Below are 19,063 nucleotides of genomic sequence, written 5' to 3'. Positions count from 1 at the left end.
TCCTGTCCACTTTGGAATCGTCTTAAATCTTCTCCTATTCAGCCCACGGATGTTGAAAAAGTTTTTTTCTCCCAAAAGTGTTTTTTATCTTGGACTCCCGTGATCCGACTCCTTGGTATTTCAAAAAATGAATTATTTCAAGATATCATAGGCAAAGTGGAAAACAAAATGCAGTCCTGGAAACAACAACTACTGTTGTCTCCTGCAGGCAAAGAGACACTGATCAAATCTGTGGCCTTTTAATACAATAGATATGCCTCCTCGCATTTTAAGCTCCCTGCTAGTCACCACGCTTCTATAAGAAAAGCAACTGCAAATTTCTACTGGGGGGAATCATATAGAGGATCCAAGACTCATTGGGTTTCTTGGGGAAGATTATGCAGATCCAAGGAGATGGGAGGACTGGAGTTCAAGGATCCTCAAATGCACAACAAGGCTCTTTTGGGGAAGGTAGCATGGAAATTTCTTCAAGAACCTGACTCTTTGTGGGCTTCCTACATGAAAAGTATCTATTTCCCAAACACAGATTTTTTGCAGGTTCGCTTGGAATCAAAACCTTCATAGGCTTGGAGAAGAATTCTTGAATGAAGGAATCCAATAATAGGAGGAATTATTTGGACTATTGGGGACACAAGTCAAATTGATGCAGTGAATGATAGATGGATTCCATCCACTGAGGAGTATAAACCACGGTGGCTTCCCCCTTAACAGATGCAGGAAGTCTCTATGTTTCAGATCTCATTGACCCAGATTTGAGAGTATGGAAGAAGGAAAGGGTGGAGTCCATATTTCAAGATCTGATCACAGAATTTGGATGAGATCGAGATATGGGAAATATAATGTGAAAACAGGTTACCACTTTATCTGTAATACCAGAGACCTAAGAGCGCTTCTCAAGGTAACATCGTGGGGCTTCCCACAGCCTCAACTATTGCTAAGATGGTCTGGAAACAAATCTGGAGTCACCCCATCGTGCATAAGCTAAAAGCCTTTCTCTGGAAAGCAACAGCAGGTGGCCTCGCCACAGGTACAAACATGGTCAAGAGGCAAATGAGAATCGATCCCCTATGTCCACTATGCTTGATCTAGATGGAGTCCACATCACATCTGCTTCTTGAGCCCAATCGACTGCATCACTACAAGGTTTCATCGAACAATGGCCCATCATCTTTAATTTCTCCAAGCGAGATTCTAAGTTAGCAAAAACCTTATTGCATGTATCTGCTGGCAAATCTGGCTGGCGCAGAACGAGAAAATCTTCAATGGCAAACTACAAAGTAGTCCTACAGAAGCACTACAAATGGCTGAGAAAGAGCAACGGAGTTTTCAAATGTTATGTAATGGAGCTCCAACAGACTCTGTTGAAGACTTGGAACCCCTCCGAATGGGCACTTCAAACTAAATGCAGACGCATTGATATCTAAGAAAGGTGGGGAAATTGGCTTTGTTGTGACTTGTGAAGGACAGCCCAGGCTCCCCGATTTTGGCGGGTTCAGATCCCATCGAGCTTAGCTCACCTCTACAAGGAGAAGCACCAGCCCTGCGAAGAAGGCTTCTGCACACACTAACTGAAGATTTACATCACGTTTGGGTTGAATCAGCAAACAAGGAGCTCATCACGCTAATCATGGGAAACCAAACCCCCCATTTAAATTGCCCAAGTTCTAGAGGACATCCAACAGCTTAGGCCTTGTTTTTTTTCTGATAATTATGCACATGTTTTCAGGGAAGAAAATGTGATAGCTGACCCCTTAGCTAAGAGGGCCGTGTCTTCATCGTGTGAGACAGTATGGCCAATTTCCGATCCTTCTATCTCTGATCTATGTAGGTCAGACTCCTTGTGTTTTTCACGATTGAATGAATGGTCAAGTTTTCTACCCAGAAAAGAAAGAACAAGAAAATCTGGACCCCTCTACACCTAACCCGAAACCAATTTGGTTGGCAAGGAAATCATATTTCATAAACAACACAGGTACACAACACATTGAATCCATGAGAACACAAAAACTACCTCTGGTGCAGTACAACTACATGCAATGTCCATAAACAGCTCAAGGGAGTACATAACAACAACGGATTCACAAACTACCACTCTGGTGCAGTACAACAACATGCGGAGTCCATAAACAGCTCGAGGGAGTAGAGAACAACAGCTTAGGCCTAGATGTCTAAATGTATCTCTTACACAACAAACCTACTACTTGTGCCATATGGAGAAACAGCCTCCTGAAGATTCTTCAATTCGTTCCCTGGGTCAACAGCGTCCAATGAACTGGGAAGAAATCAAAATGACACAAAATAAGAACAAGAAATCTTCCACCAGTAAATGAAGGTAAAATAGATGATATTACAAATGAACTAATAGATGGTAAAATGAACTACAATGAACTTAATCAATTTCAACATGTAGAAAAATAAAAGAGAAACTATACCTTGTAGAAGCCCAATATATTTAGCGATCTGCAAATGTTGATGACTATCGTACCAACCACCCAGGAAGATGGCACCGTAGGATTCACATTGACCCAACAAACTAGAAAGAAGGGGACGGAAAACAACCTAGAAAGCAGAAGAGGTGAAAAACAAACTATATTGCTCCCCACTTTTCCATCATAAAAAAGCTGAAAAAGCGGTGAAGGCGAGATGCAACACCCTTACAACATACGAACGGACCAAGAGTTTAGCAATTAAAAGAAAAAAGACAGTTACAACGAAAGGAAGTTGAACACTTATCATCTGGGTAGTAGCCAATGCAGGCGAAGTTGGATGAACATGGAAATGACTCACTAGGAGTGAACATCTAGCATCTAAGCAGCCAATTCAGGCAATCTGGGACGAAGTAGAAGAGGAGATTAAGCAGAAGTTGAAAGTGTATTGTCTAAACACAAACCTGGATGGGTAGTATATAATAGACAGAAGAGTGATACTCCAGAAGAGGGAAATAGACTGACATATACTGAAAAATATTGACTGTAAAGAAAAGTATAGAACTATAGAGAGGGCTACAAGAAGCAACGACCCTACAGTATTCACATAGGAAATAGAAACTCACACCACGTACATCAATTGCTGCAGCTAAATTAGGAGGTTGACGAAGAAAATAAGTAACTGACTGCTCCTTTGCCCCAACACTTGTGCAGGAAGCGAAGCAGAGACTAGCAAGTAAGAGTAAGTTATATATGTACAAACTAACACTAACCCAAGTTGCAGGGTTGGTTTATTTACAGTGTCCAGAACCTCCATTATCAATCTTCGGTGATATCAAGGTGGAGAATACGACGCAGATCCCTAGTAGCCGAGTCAGTGCTGAGAAAGAAACTATTTGAAGAACACTGCGGTTCCCTTGAGGGTGAAGACGGAGCGGACCTGGCAATGGGGCGCACTGTTATCTTCGAGGATGAAGATGCGACATCAAGCGACACACTTCGCTTTTGCCGGAGTGAAAATTTAGGGATCGGCAAAGAACTAGGAGGAGGTGAGTTCGAATAAGTTGGCCCAGCCCAGAGCTCACAATAAGTTAGGTCATCACTAAAAGACCTTTCAACCTTTGTGGCCTTGATTTTGATAGGAATGGAGCTGCTTTTTCCATTACTTTTCGACTGCTGCTTCCCATCTTCACAGCGAGTTTTATCCGGCGATGGAGTTCGCGGAGGAGACCATCCCTTACTAATCGCAGCAGGACCGTCAAAGGGCTTCCGAGGGCTAGGTAGAATACCTCCACCAGATTGAAAAGTTCTACAATTGATCTCACTGAAGCTTCTGGATGGAGGAGAACCAAATCCATTATGGATACTTGTCTTGCTACTGCTGTAATACTGATTCCGATGCTGCACAACAACGAGTGTTTCCATTTTGGCTTATCAGTGATTCCAGGAAACTTGACCAAGATTTACCGATTAGGAATCAATAAAGGTCCTTAACACCGTAAAACATAGAGAGAAGGCCCAAAGTAAAAAAGATGAGGCCTTGCTCGCCTGCTGCAGCATAGATCAAAGGCTTGAACTTTTAAGATGATCGATTCTCCATAGAAAAATTTATTCAAACTTTGCAGACTTGAAGGTTAAGAGAAAACGCCAGTTAAACCTACTGCTACTCAAAGGATCGGAGATTCGAAGGAAACAATAGAGGTCATCCGTTCAAACTTTACTCTTTTTTTTTTTTTTTTTTTTTGGCTTCTTCCCTGGATTGGGATGATTAATCTAACTGAGATTTCAACGACCTAGAAGCCTGCAAGTATTTCCATCTAAATCGACTAGATCTTCGAACGATAACGCTTACAAACAGAGATCGAGAGGGCAAACTCATTAAAATCTGCAGAAACAACCACATAGCAAAAACCACAGAATCCATTACAACCGAGTGAAATATTTTTCGACAGTGCTTGAAAATAGGCATGAATATCTATAAAACTAAGCAAATTTTAGAAGACATGAAAGATAAGGACAAGGAAAAACAAAGTAAATATCAGAAGTTGCGGATAAAGCAGCACAAATCACCTGATAACAACGATAAAGGCAATCAGATGATGGATCTGGGTTTCGGCAAAGAGAAATCGATGTACAAAAAAACTAATTTCTACCTTCAACGTATGGCTTCCTCTCCAAACGCCTAAGAAACTCCAACCTCTCCAGCTCTAAACAAGAATCGCGGATCTCAAATGACTCTCAGTCATATTTAAAGAGCAGAGACTTCAGAGTGGTGCATGCTCCTCGTGACCATAAAATATTCCTCCATTACTAGAGTATCCCCATATTTTGTTAAAATAACGGAAATGCCATCTGAGCCTGTTTCCATGGTACCTGGAATTGTGCCCTGGTTTTTTCTTCATTTTTTTGGTATGACCTTAATATCCTTATGCACTTAATACTAAAAATGCATTTGGATTCAGGTTCTCTGTGTTCTCACTCGTGTAAAGCCTAATATAAGAATTATCCGTATCGATCAAGGTCTGTCTGAATCCACTATTTGTGAATGTGGAGGGATGGGAACAATGACAAGTTGGGTGGAAATGATCTTCACGTACCTGTAATACCATTTTCTTCTTTGAAAAGAAAAAAAAAATTTGTTTATAGTCATTGGATACTAGAAGACAATGGTAGATCTTCTTTTGATAGTTTCAATAAAAGAAATACCATTATTCATGGATTAGTATAGTCATTTTCCTCCTCTCTAGTAGGATATGAGTCATTTCTTAAATCTTTCCTTTATAACCTGAAAGACTGGTTTTTTGTTTTATGCTTTTGGTCATAAAAAAGACATACTTCTTACCTTATTGAAGATATATTACATATATAGATTGATTAATGGAAAATTTCCAATTTCACCACCTGAGTATAGATCATACTCGCTTCTTCTTAACTTTATTCATTTCCTCTTTTCATGCCATAGCTTGAATACCAAGCATTCATAATTTTAATTCTTGTGTGAATTAAAATTGGCAATTAAATCAAAATAATTATGGTTCCTCATTGAACTCATCAATAATCAGATTAATTATACCATGTGAAAAGAAATGTAAAGCATAATAACTCACTTAATTGTGACAATGAAAGAGTCATACCTGATTTTTGACTGCAATCAATTAATCATAACCCATGAATGATATATTTTACCATTTTTATTGAGGATGTAATTGTACTGTTGGAGATATTGTTATTATCTGGTCTCACGAGGGGCTTTTCAGGTAATTCACTATTATAAAGCAGACAGCCAGACATGTCGGATTGAGTCGGATTGAGTCGGATCCATGAAGTTTATGCAATTGAGTTGTTCCTACGCGTCTGGGCAGAAGTAGATAGACATGAACTAACACGTGTAGGTAACAAGGCACGACTTCGGTCAACAGGTTGGGGCCATAACCGGTAACAAGGTAAGAGAAGAGAAATGTAATGATGAAGGGGTGGGTGGGGCCCACCTGCCCACCAGCTGTCTTGTTATGACTTGGAAATGGTGGTGTGGGCCCTGTGGGGGAAAAAGGTAGAGTGGTGGACCTGTTGTTTGTATTTAAAGTTAAAAGAAAATCTTTATGATCGATCCCTTGCTTGCTTGATGGATTAGAGAATTTACAAAGCGAAAAAGGATGCCAAAGCAGAATGATTTTGCTTTTTTCCGCTAACTTTAGCGTCTATTGCCGGTGAACGGTCAAACAGGGCGCTTAGAAGAGAGTCCCGATCAGCTCTCCCGATGGGTTTTCGACCACACAAAACAGTGGAGTCCACGATGAAAAATATTTTTTGAAAAAACAAAAAAATTAAAATTTTATCCATTGGCCCCACTGATTTGTATGGTCGTGAATCCGTCGACCCGACTGGAGTGCTCCCCGACCGGGTGAGGATCCGAATTCATTAAAACAAATCATTTCTTCCCCGTTCCAAAATTCCAATTTCATCAATTTTCTTTTTATTTTCTCAAAGAAATTCACCCCACATTCAAACTTTGGTGTATCCGGATTCTCATTATGCTTTCACTATTTTTTTTAAATCTGGACGGTTGAATAAATATTTCATTCAATGGTCTAGATTTGCTCTAGACCTCAAATCAAATTTAGGCTACAGAATTCTAGAAGGAGCACTGCTCCAAAGCAAAAGGCTTATTTACTTTATCATACCATTATGAGTGGGTCCACCTTTCAACAACGAAAAAAATGCAAAGAATGTGGTGGACAATGGAGACATAATTCTCTATTTTATAAAGAGTTTGGAAAAAACAATGCGCTCCCTTATGATTTTCTACTACAAAGTAAGGGTGGGTCCGACAAAGATTTTTATTTTTATTTTTTAATATTTATATGTGGACCCCACCTCCAGTTGTATGGTTCAATTCAAAACGGTCATAAGAGCATATGGTTCTCTATTGATGGGAAAACAATCCAAACTCCTTTGCAAGTAGAAGATCCTACCTTAGCTTTGATTTTGTGAGTCTTGATTCCAATGTTTGGGGAGAAAAGAGAAATTGCCCAGCACAGTTGAATGGTGGAGGTTCCACCTCCAAGAACCTCCAAGATTATAGGTTTATTATGTTTTGAATGAAGGATTCTCACCGGAACAATGGTGTGGACTTGTTTTGTACATCCCGCCACTCCCCTTGAGAGTAACAATTTCGAGCTTTTGGTTCTTATAATCATTTTTTTTTCTTCAATAAAATGATTCTTATAATCACATTAAAAAGGAACATAAGCTGTTGAGGAAAATGCTAATGAATTATTGGGTCTTGAACTTCATTGGTTGACGAACGTGGTCCTTTTAGTGACTCTATTAAAGAAAACAATTGGTATAATTTGCCGGCCCTTGTGCTTTTTCTGCCAAATTACTTCGGTCATGTGCATTACCGTCAAAAGAGATTTCAATCCGTCGGATCTGAAAATCTCAGTTGATATTTAATCTCGACAGTTGAATTTCAATGGCCGAGATTGAAGTCTCGATCTAACGGCCTGAATTGTTTTTCTTAACTGCCCTGTGCATTAAATGCACGTGACTAAAGCAACACCCCGTTTTCTGGGTTTTTTTGGTGAAGCCCTTTTGCCTCATTCTCTAAATAGATTTGATTGTGAAGATTGGAGTGCAAAGCATGGCATCTGCTTTAATTCATTAATCAAATCACACGTAAAGGAGAAAACTTTTTCTTTAGTGAGGGGAAGGTAGGAGAGGAGGGCAAAGAGCATGAGTGGTAAGAAGATTTATCATCATAACTTTTAAGTACCAGAGTGGAAATGAATCAATTTCATGGGCCCTTGACATCCACGGCATCCCTAACAAAGGCATTTCAAATACTGTTCATAATCCACAGGATACTTTTTTTTTTTTTTTTTTTTTACTTTTGGTTAAAACCCACAGAATACATTTAGTAGTTCCCTGTAATACCTAATATCATAACTATTGCTTTAAGGGGAGGAATTTAGTAGTTGCAGTAGCTTCAAAGAAGGCACATCAAAATGAAGATTAACAACTTGAACCACTAAAGTCCAAGTATTAAATTGCCTAAATCCAGTTTTCCTTCAAAGTCAATATCAAACACTCTTTGAATTATTATGAATGAAATGTACATTCTGAATTTCCCTTTTTTACATTAAATGATCTTTCTGTCCCTTGTATACACCAGCGAAATTTGCTTCATTTCTTGAAAGCGTGTAACATTCAATAAGACAGATTTGAACGAGTCACCAAGATTTTTGTCAATGCTTGATGTGAGGCAACAAGGAAGAACAAGATGGTCCCTATTTTTGAAATTAATGAATTAGTGGTTGAAGGAAGCTAATTCTGGATAAAATGTCAAATTTTTCTTAGCAGACGTGCGATCAACTATTGAATTTGGTCAATATTATTTTCCACTGTTAGCTGGCAGCTGATTTTTGCAATTTGGAAGGCCAATCTTTCCCTTGTACCATATAATATTTAAACCCTCTATACCAAAGAAAATGCATATCTTGCCTTCTTCCTACAATCCTAACGCTTGTACAAGTGCTTGGTTATCTGATTCTACTTGCACCCTTTGAAAAATCTCCTCGATGGCATAGAGCAACCCATGACAAATGCCAGTGCCTCACCTTCTAAGACAGACGTGAATCATAACAAACAAAACCAATCCCTTTTGAACACCCAGAAAACCCGCAAATGCTGCTGCAAATAACTAGTCATTTCCTTGCAGGCTTTTAGCCTCCGCATGGTCCAACGCCCCATGCCAGGCCCTGCATCAACTCTACTGTTGACCTTGACCCTGCTGAGAAGAAAGTCCATGCCTTGCTTTCCAAATGCTGCAACAGGTAAAGGAGCAGAGACTAATAAACTGCTTCTTCTCCTCCTTAGTCAACCCACCCCGCTCACCCTACGAAGCTATCCAATTGTAGAACAACAATCGGCAAACGAGCGCCTATGTCTCGAAAATTTTATCAAGTCCATTTTCCTTTGGATGATTGACAGTGTATCTTTGAGTCACATCAAAATGTTAAGATTAAATTATTATTATTATTATTGTTTTGGAGAAAGATAACTGTGTATTAGAGGGGAAAAAAGAAGAAGTTACAATATGAAATAAGTCTTTCCTTCAGTGTCATCTTTTACAAAACAAGACAACGCTTTAGGTAAAGAATGAGGAGAGAAAGAAATTTCATGTACAGAGGAGTAAAGCCAGCCAAATGATCTGCCCTAACATTAAGCTCACAAACAACATGATAAAGCCCATATTGACAAAAACGTCTCAATGAGTCTCAAATGTCACAGACATCCTCTATTGCATACCAGGGTATGGTAAACCTACCTAAAATCATCGCAATAGCACTCGATGAATCAGAACGAATTTGGATTCTCTGGATAGAATTTTCCAAAACTAGCACTAGTCCTCGACGAATGGCCGAAAGCTCCATGCAAAGAACGTTTGTTTTCAGACACCTACCAGCAACAACGAAGATGACTTCACCCATCTCATTTCTCGCAAGAATCCCATATCCTCCATGATTTCCCACCACCCGTCATAATTGAGAGAAACCCATTCCACAAGTGGCTTATTCCAAGTTAGAGCATGTGGTCTTGAAATCCTATATTGCACCTTGATCTTCCAACAATGAAACAAAGACCGATTGTGGTCATTATCTATGATTGGAATTTATGTCCCAAGAAACCTCAAAAAAAAAGACCAGCTTATTTTCTTTAGGATGGGGTTACAATATTCTGTGCAAATCAAGATTGGATTATGCATTTTCAAAAATCAGAATCGTTGACCCAAAAAAACCAAAAATCAGATTCAGCCGAAACATTATTTGTTTCTAAATGCCCTGCTTTGTTTCTCATGTCCCAAAAGCTAACCCTGTATCTTACACCCCAAAATCCGCCCTACATGAAATAATTTGGCTTTGACAAATTCCAGTCTGATTAAGCCATCTCAAAAAGGTCAAGATCACGATACAGATTGGCACAGAATAGAGCTAGTTTAACCATGGATAAGTCAGTGACACAGGGATCAGCCTCAGTAAAGCCCAATTGAAAAATTGTTTGATTAAGCACAACAGAATCAGCGTGAATTCTTGAAAAACCTTGAAGTGTCCCAGAGTGACACCAAGATACGTCAAGGCACAATGCAGAGTATGATCCATGATTTCTATCAAGTACAATCACCAGTAATCTTTACAGGAACAAACACCACGTTTGTAATGATGAAAGCGGGTCCTGTCTCTAACAATAATCTCCCTCTCAAACACCTTAGAAACCAACTTAAAAAAAGTGTGACAATCATCACAGACCCTGAGATTCTTAACTATGTGAATACAAGACCGCTTAGCAACACCCATTAGTCCTAAACAAAGAGCTAGTTTCTCACTATGCCATAGAACCACCTCTTTCTTCTCTTCCTCGTCTAAATCAACCAACACACTACTAGCATCTGGAGCATAACCCACCAACTTAAGCTCACAAACAATTTCATCTAGTTTCTTATAAATCATATTAGTCATTTTGTGGTTCCTATCAGCAGTCACAAATTCATGTATTTCACTGTTTATTTCAATCCTACTCCATCCCCTCTCCTTGGTGATCCCTTTTTGTTTCATCAAATTTCTCACTGCCCCAACCTCATCCCATCTCTTTTCCTTAGCATAGATGTTTGATAAGAGCACATGAGCCCCATCATGATCAGGTTCCAGCTCAAGAAGCCTTCTTGCTGCAAACTCCCCTAATTCAACCTCACCATGGACTTTACAGGCAGCCAACAACGATCCCCAAACAACTACATTTGGTGGGAATGGCATTGCCTCCACAACCTCAACAGCTTCCCTAAGGAGGTTGGCACGACCAAGGAGGTCAACCATACAACCATAGTGCTCATGCTTCGGCATAATTTTGAACTCCTCGATCATGGAGGTGAACACTTGACGGCCCTTCTCAACTAGGCCAGCATGGCTACAAGCATAAAGCACACCCACGAAGGTCACTTGGTTGGGTTTAACTCCTTCATCCTTCATTTCTTCAAAGAGTTTTAATGCATCATCTGCTTCTCCATGCATTGCATATGCTGTGATCATACTTGTCCAAGATACCACATTTCTTTGAGGCATCCTGTCAAAAATACTCCTCGCACTCTTTAGATTCCCACATTTTGCGTACATGTCAATCAGTGCATTGTTCACTGGCAAAATGCCTCCAAACCCACTCTCATCCGTGAAGGTATGAATCCATTTGGCTTGTTCCATTGCTCCAAGTTGAGCACAGGATGAAATTACACTCAACATGGTGACCTCATCAGGCTTTATACCTGATGATCGCATTTCATCAAACAGTTTAAGACCTTCCTGGGGACTGTCACTCTCTGCATAGCCAGAAATCATTGCACTCCAACAAACCAAATCCTTAGCAACCATTTGATCAAAAACCGAACGAGCAACTTCGACCTTTCCTAGTTTTGAATATGCAGAAACCATGGCAGTAGAGACCACCATGTTCTTTGATGACATCTTTATCAAACAAAAGTTGAGCCTGATCCACGGCCCCACAATTCGTGTACATTGTTATAAGGGCACTCTGCATATGAGAGTCCACGATGACATTCTTATCGGTGATGTACTTATGAATCCCTCTGCCATAATCTAGATTTCCAGCACGGCCACATGCAGAGAGGATGGTGGCAAGAACCATCTCGTCTGGTTCCACACCAGACCTCTTCATCTCATCGAACAATAGTAATGCCTCCTCGTAAAGGCCACTTTGGCAATAACTGTTACGCAAAATACAATTGAGAGTTTGATTAAAATTCAATTTCAACTAGTGAAAAAGATCGTATCACCAACAGCAGAAATAACTCAATAGAAAATTTTTAGCTGGAAAAAAGACCATGCGAATCGTCATCGATTATAAGTAAAGTAAAGCAAAGCTCTACTATAAAGACAACAACGTACCCATCAATTATAATGCTCCATGTAACCACATCTCTGTGTAACATTTTATCAAACATGAAGCGCGCCTCAAAGATGCGTCCACAAGTTGCATAAACCCTGATCAAACCCGTCTGGATGAAGGAATCCGAGTCGAACCCCAACTTCGAAGCGAGCCCATGAATCTCCAAACATTCACCCAACGCAGAAACCCTGGCAGATGCCTTCAATAGCGGCGGGAAACTAAATCTATCAAGCAAGATGCCGTCTCTCCTCATCCTCTCGTACAACTGAAGCGTCCTGTTCGGTTCATGGGACCTTGATAATTCTCTCAAAACTCTGTTACAGATATGAATTTCAGGTTCAGAGATCTGATTGAACACCAAGAGAGCGTAGTCAAGGCCAGAAGATAAAGCACAAGAAGATACGACGAGCTTCAGAAGCAGAGAGGTTGGGCGATCAAACCCTGAGCGAAGAATTTGTGCATGCACTTGTTTAAGCTGAGTGAGGGTTGTTGCAGAGGTGAGAGCAGAGAACAGATGGTGATGAAGCAGATTGGTAGGCTTTGGATTTTGGCGCGAAGGGAATGCTAGTGGAATCTGGTTTACAGTTGCCATAGCTAACCTAGGGGACCTGCCGGGATGGTCCGTTAGGACCGTTAACCGTATGGTGCTCCTTCGCCACTCACTCTTTTTTGGGTTCTCTTCTGACGAACACGTGTCTGCTCAAGCCACTCAGATTGTCTTGATTCTTATCGAACGGTCATTTACACGGAGACCTGTACAATGCGTTCATTTTGGTGGTGGCTAAACAACACGTTGGTGCGTAATGCGCACCGCGTGATTGCGATTCCCTCCCACTGCGAGTGTTAACTATGTATATCTGTTGGTCCTTCCCCGTCGTCTTCGGTCTGAAAGCCAGGCGAAACAAATCAATTCAATGGGAGATGCATTGGTGGATCTTGAACATATTTTTCGATCAAACAAGGTACTCATATTGAGTTCTAATTTCTTTGATTTTCAGGTCTGATTTTCAGTTCTAATCTCTACAGCTTCCTTATTCCGTTGATGACATTTTCTCTACTAACCCTAGAATGTAATCTTTCTTTTCTTTAGAAAAAGTTCTCACTTGAAAGCCAAAGCCAAAGCCAAAGCCAAATAAGATTTTCCTAAAATCCTTAATAATCATGCTTGTTATGGATTTCTGTTTAGCAACATAGTTTATCGACGGTTAAAGTGCTCCGATTAACGCCATTTTCAAACTGCTGTCTCTGTTGATCTTAGTGATTGAGTTTTTTCTTTTCTGAAATTTAAGTTCTGAATACCTGCAGTATCAGTTATCACGCGAAGAACAGAATATTTTCGAAACATGCAGGGTAAGGGCACTTAAGAATTTTATTGGCGGAGCTTGTATTTCATCTGGTGCTGTGTGGGCAGGTACTTTTAATACAAACTCAGTGTCAATGTAATGCTGTTATAGCTGAAATGGGTGGTATTGAGGGTTTTTTTTCCTTCCTAAAATAAAATATTGCTTACCATTGTATATGATTCCCTCTGATGCTGGTTGCAACCGGGCTTCGTTGAAAGATGTGATGCATTTCTTGTGCAATAGTCTAAAAACATTTCCTTCTTACGCGTTCACTGCATAAAACATCACATTTGGTTCCAAATTTGCAAAATTTCTTTGGTTTTTGGTTCCTCGAAATTCTGGACAATGAATAGACACCTTCCTTCAAACCAAGTATCATATAGGCTTTAATTAATAATAGGGTTGGCATCACAGTGTTCTATCGTGTGATCGCCTGTGATGACCCATACTAGTGTTGTTTTATGCATTTGTGCCAGTGCGCCTACATTCGTACTATTCCTGTTCAAATAAGTAGAAGTTTCTGGATCCTGGTACATTGAGATCACAAGAATAGAGGTGGGGTTGTGACAATTTAATCTGTGTACGCCAGAATTTGTGACATTAGATTCTATTGGTCAATTTGGTTTTCAGGCTATCTACTCTTCTTGGAGCTACATTAAAGCCGAGTAAAAGATGATTACATCTAGATGGCTTAATTTGACTGGGAAGGCATGGGCAAATTTAGATGGGGTTACAGGTTGTAAAAACTCTTAGCATTTGTGTTTGGGGCTTACCTGTCTCTTCTAATCTCTCTGGTTTTCTTCTCTCTAACCCTTGGCTGTCATAGTGACAACCATTTGAACACATCCATTCCATTGGTTGGGCCAGTTTGTATGGTGATTGGTGACATGCTTGGGTTTTGGAAGTAGATCTGCATAGAAGCAAGTAGAGTTCAAAAAGATTATCTTCTTCTTTTTAGATTATTGGCACCAATTATTTCGTTTATTCTTTGGAGGGCTATTTACAATAAAGGAAAGGAGGAAAACTGTCCAAGTGCATACTTGGTTTAAAACTTTAGATGGTCTCTCAATATTTTCAGCAGTATGCTTCTAAGAATGATTCTAGAATCCAATTGAACCAAAGCAGCAAATGATTGATTTGTGCTATGGAAGAAAGAAATGTATATATGATTTAGCTATTGACTAGTTATATATGAGCTATTCATATATTTTATTTTCCATCAAACGTGAACAATTTTCCAATGGATGAAACCCACACTTCCAAATTAGGTTTCATCTTAATCTTTTTCTCTTTTAAAATTTCCAGTTTAACCTACCGTTAAAGTGGCAGTATTAGCTGATGGTGATAAGCATTGATGAAAATCATCACTTCTAAGGTTCCAATCCTTTTCATACCAGGTGTTACATCATGGAATTCTCCATTCCACCTGTTTGTTGGTCATTGGTTTAACATTACAGCTTGAAGCCAACGTTCAGAACTGAAACTGTAAAATATCAGATCCATAACTTTGGATGTTGTCCATGTGTTGAGTTTTTCCTTCAAATGTAACATTGAATTTTTTTTCCACTAAAAATGCCTTACCTTTATGGTTACTGTTCTTTATGATTCGAAGGGATTATAAATTGGATTCCATTCAATTGATGGCAGCTACCAGGAGTCTTCGTTACTTACTGCGGATCAACCTGTCAGTGGGTAAGAAACAGGAACTTCTTCTCCCCCCCCCCCCCCCCCCCAAAAAAAAAAAAAAAAAAGAGAAGTAGTTATGCTCTCTTTCTTTTTTTCTTTTTTTATATGATATATCCTTGTATCTGTTTTTCTAAATGCTGGATCTTAGGTGCCTCATTTACTGATTTTTAGATGCATTTGCTTAACTGTTACTTCTTATCAAACTTGATTAGGGATATGGGAAGAGTTATTTTCCTGGGAATGCTGGAAAACAGAACTAGTTCATGAAAATAATTATTTCACCTGTATAGTTTTATTCAAGAAGTGGAGTTTCCAGGAGAGAACTAGTATCTTGTTGAGATTACAACATTGCTATATCATGCCTTCCCTGCGCCTTTCACAGTAGCAGGCAACGTTAGTTACAATGCTAGAGGAGAATTATACAGATCTTGTTTACTTCCAAGTTTGAGAAACCTCGAATATCCCATTTTTAGACTGTCGTACTTATTTTGGTTTGTCTCTAAAGCAAAGTGCTCCAGAAGAGGAAAATTATTATTTGAATGGGAAGGCTTACATTTCCTTTTTTATGTTTGTTGGCTTTCAAGACTGTATATTTAACAACTCATTTACATTGGCAGGAGCTGCAGTGTTCTTTGGAGGTTGGAGATTTAATAGGGCCTTAGATTCATGCCTAGATGATATTCTTTCACTTGATGGAAGTCGCATGCAGAGAGAGTTAGCTAATCTGTATGTGATGACTTTATCTCCTGATGTATTTGAGTTTTTGCAGTAGTTGCCCATATCATCTAGAAGTAATAAGTATTCTTTCTGAGATAAATGCTATTATGCAATAATTATACCTCCTAACAAATATTTGCTGCTGAAATGATGGAAAGCATCTGGTCAGTGATCTACGTCCGTCCATGTGTAAGTAATGAAATGCACATACTTACAGATAGATGGGTGATAAAATTGCCATACTGACATGATAAGTCCCGGATACTGCTAGTATCTACTGTGGGTATATTTCTAGAATAATTTTTCAAGATTCAATTCTGCAGTCCATGAGATTGAAAAAGGGCCTTTTCCAAAAGAGATTGAAAAAGCACTAATGTTTTTCTTTTATGGTATGAGAAAAAGCACTATGTTTTTAGATTTACAAATTGTTCTGCCTACTCTGTTGTTACATAAAATTCCTCCGATGTCTATTTTGTTCTTGTAATATACACCGCCCTCTTGGAAATGACAACAAGCCCTTCTTATTGTATTTTAGTTCCAGTTTGGTTTACTTGCCTACTTTATTCTTGAGGTCATGGATTGTTTGTGAAACTATGAAATTGCCATTATGCTTGATTAATTGAGTTTCCGTTGTTCAGGGTGGGTCCATAGTGATCTGAAAGCAGGGTTTTGGGATTTGCATTTGAACCTGGTGATCGAGAAACATTTGGTTTTCCTACTTGTACCTGTGGTTGTGTTATGCTTTATTTGGATTTGGCTCTATGATGCATTTTGGATATTGAATGTTGAAGTCATGGTTAAAGTTCATGTTACAGAATATTGACAAAGTATCGGAATGATCCATGGAGAATGCAACTTGTCAACAAACATTTTTACTTGGAGAAAGTATTTGATGATTCAAGTGCAGACAAGTCAATATTAAGATGGCGTTATCGGAATTTCTTTGGTGAACATGTTGCTCAGAGTCGGAGAGTACAAAACGTTGATGCTGATGGGAAACTGACTGACATGGAGCCCAAGCAGTCTGTTGTAAGTGTAGTGAGCTTCCAACTTCAAATTATGATGCAACTAACCCATTACTCTGTACCCAGTTAACATTACCGTAGAATCTAGTAGTTTAAGACTCAGAGGTGAAAATATCCCAGAAAGAAGTTGTTAAATAACTTGACTTCCTTATGATACCATAATTTGGTTAACGCTGAAAGAAGTTAGTTTCACCTCTGCAAGAATTTTCATTGCTACAATGTTGCTGTTTTCAGTTTTGTTTACGATGAGAATTAATACAAAGAGTAACAAAAGGTATTTTTATGCTCCTAAAATACCCGTCTTCCATGCCCATGAGCTATACACTGTCAGTATATCTGGTCTTCCTCTCTTGCTGACTTCTTTTTCTTGTTGTAGGTGACCTCTGGTGGTGTCGATGTGGTGGTTGGCGACCCTCTTGACTGTGTTTTTGGGGGAGACTGGGAGAAAGGTGAGGAGATCCATCAAACTGAACCTACTGGTGTTTCACCCAGGAGACGAAACCATGCTAACAAAAGAGCTCATCGACGGAATAGAATGCACCAACGGGAAGATTCTTCAACACATGCATGAGCCCAAGCGCAGTGATGATGATGAACAGAATGTTCAGCAACAATAAAAAAAAACAAAAATTGAATGAATTAAAATTCAGCCTGCTTCTGATCTTTTAGTTATTGCTGCATCTCTTTGGGGGCATGGAATACTTTGCTTTCGTGTGTACGTTTGATGGCTTACTGTCTGAGTTCTTTTGCCAAATTATGAACAATGGAAAAGGAGTTTCAAAAGCCCGAAGCTATTAACTGCCTTGATAAGAACTATCTTTATGATCCATTTCTTTTATTAGGGTTTTAGGGTTTAAAAGAACTGATTCAGGAGCCGGATTTGTCTGTCCTTGCTCATTCTGGAGCAATCTGGATCGGAATTGGCCAGTGAATCAGGCTTGGGACTGGTTATCACTCAACACTTTAGGGGAAAAGAAAAAAGAAAAAAGAGGAAACTACATATCCAACCTTTGGGTTTGCAAACTATTACAGTTATCTTATGCAATATTTCTATTGCAAACATCGTCTTGTTTAAAATCGAAAAAGATAAAGCAAATTATATCTTTTTGAGCAAGTGTGTATACATACATCCTCTAGATTTGTATGTAATTGATTATTTTCAGAGATGATAGCTGTAATTGATTGTAAACTCAGGTGATTTATATGTAATTTGCCCAAAAAGATATAATTGTGCTTGAGCCCAAAATTAATCTGAGGGGTGGAATTCTGTTGGACCTTTGCCTCTGGCTGGAGTGGTTGGGTATCTATTCCAACTGTTACTCTAGCATCCATCCAACTTGAGGTGACTCTTTGCTGCTCCACCTTCTCTGTACTTGGTTGCAGCTGCTGCCCTTGTATCAGTTCATCAGCGGACAGGACCAGAATGTCACCGCATTACATGTGTGGTGACTACTCAAAGAGTTATTTGATGAAGTTGCTTCTTCTCAGGAAAGAGCCTGTGGATCCAGTAGGTCCAGGTCCGTTGGTAGATGCATTAGAAGGGTCTTATTTGGATGATAGATGTACTGTGATCAAACAAACAAGATTAAGAAAATCCTTCAAATTCAAAAAATAAAAAATATCTTCTAATTAATACGCTTTATCTCCAATTTAATATAAGTTTATTTTTCCTTTTTTTTTCCTCACAAGAGCGATTCTTTTTTTCTTTACTGGAACAAAGGAGTTTCATTCATAACTAGGCTGTCGTGCCTCTGGGTTCTTCATCCCTGGTGAGATTGAGCTGGTAATACCCTTTCGGTGGTGGTGGTGGTCTAGTGGTTTCAAGTTCACTTCTAAGTGGTTTGGTAAACCTCATGTCCCAGTTTTGAATTCCCTCTACTCCTCAATTTCTTGTATTGGACAATTGTATGCTCTTTGGCCTGGACATGGGTGCTACCGGCTTCAGTGGTCTATACTAGGCCTCCAATGGGGCTCCACTGATGGGTCAATGCTTGTGTTGGTAGTGCACAGAGCTAATGCTTGCATAGGTTGCGCTCGATAAGAAATCCGAACATTGCATAGCAGGAAGCATTAGATCGCCACTACTACACCCTTCTTTTTTTTTGCAAAAAACGAAAGAAAGAAAGATCAGAAAACCAAGTCAGAAAGAAAGTCATTTTTATGCTTAGAAAATCTGGCATCATGCCTATTATCCAAAATATCCAAAAGGAGAGGCGTATTGTCTGACGGCCAAACTCTCGTGAGGAGATTAAGCACAATGTCTTTTGCATGCTAGAATTTCGTCAATCTATAAAGAAAACCAGGAGACTGACTAGCCCTAAGGTCACCAAGGTGAACACAAATGCAAATTTTAAAATGCAGTATACCAATTGTTTGACCCACTAGACTCTATAGATAAATTATATAACACCCG

At 39.3% G+C, this 19,063-nt stretch overlaps 2 protein-coding genes and 1 long non-coding RNA gene across 3 annotated transcripts; 1 reads left to right on the top strand and 2 right to left on the bottom strand.

Annotated features, from left to right (window-relative positions):
- Positions 1 to 1,997: 1,997 nt before the first annotated feature.
- LOC149028596 (uncharacterized) lies at positions 1,998 to 4,660 on the bottom strand. Its single transcript, XR_016170343.1, has 3 exons — positions 4,497 to 4,660; positions 2,433 to 4,311; positions 1,998 to 2,272 (listed from the first exon to the last, which is right to left on the bottom strand). It is a non-coding gene; the product is annotated as an uncharacterized LOC149028596 (long non-coding RNA).
- A 5,113-nt stretch (positions 4,661 to 9,773) lies between these two features.
- On the bottom strand, positions 9,774 to 12,544 carry LOC149028595 (Pentatricopeptide repeat (PPR) superfamily protein). Its single transcript, XM_089148809.1, is given in 3 exon segments — positions 9,774 to 11,440; positions 11,442 to 11,697; positions 11,879 to 12,544. Coding segments are annotated over 3 exon segments (2,187 nt in total). The 5' UTR covers positions 12,472 to 12,544; the 3' UTR covers positions 9,774 to 10,102.
- A 174-nt stretch (positions 12,545 to 12,718) lies between these two features.
- LOC149028594 (uncharacterized) lies at positions 12,719 to 18,045 on the top strand. The gene is made up of 6 exons (XM_089138033.1): positions 12,719 to 12,841; positions 13,185 to 13,290; positions 14,870 to 14,914; positions 15,526 to 15,634; positions 16,441 to 16,654; positions 17,027 to 18,045. The coding sequence occupies exons 1-6, from the start codon at positions 12,794 to 12,796 to the stop codon at positions 17,219 to 17,221; spliced, it is 717 nt and encodes a 238-aa protein (XP_088994159.1). The 5' UTR covers positions 12,719 to 12,793; the 3' UTR covers positions 17,222 to 18,045.
- The last annotated feature ends 1,018 nt before the right edge of the window (positions 18,046 to 19,063 follow it).

The sequence above is a fragment of the Hakea prostrata genome, chromosome 1, assembly GCF_041222555.1.
Source record: "Hakea prostrata isolate BN-2017 chromosome 1, UWA_Hpros_2, whole genome shotgun sequence".
NCBI lineage: Eukaryota > Viridiplantae > Streptophyta > Magnoliopsida > Proteales > Proteaceae > Hakea > Hakea prostrata.
Note: the sequence above shows the minus strand (reverse complement) of the source record. Positions and strands in the feature narration are given on the sequence as shown.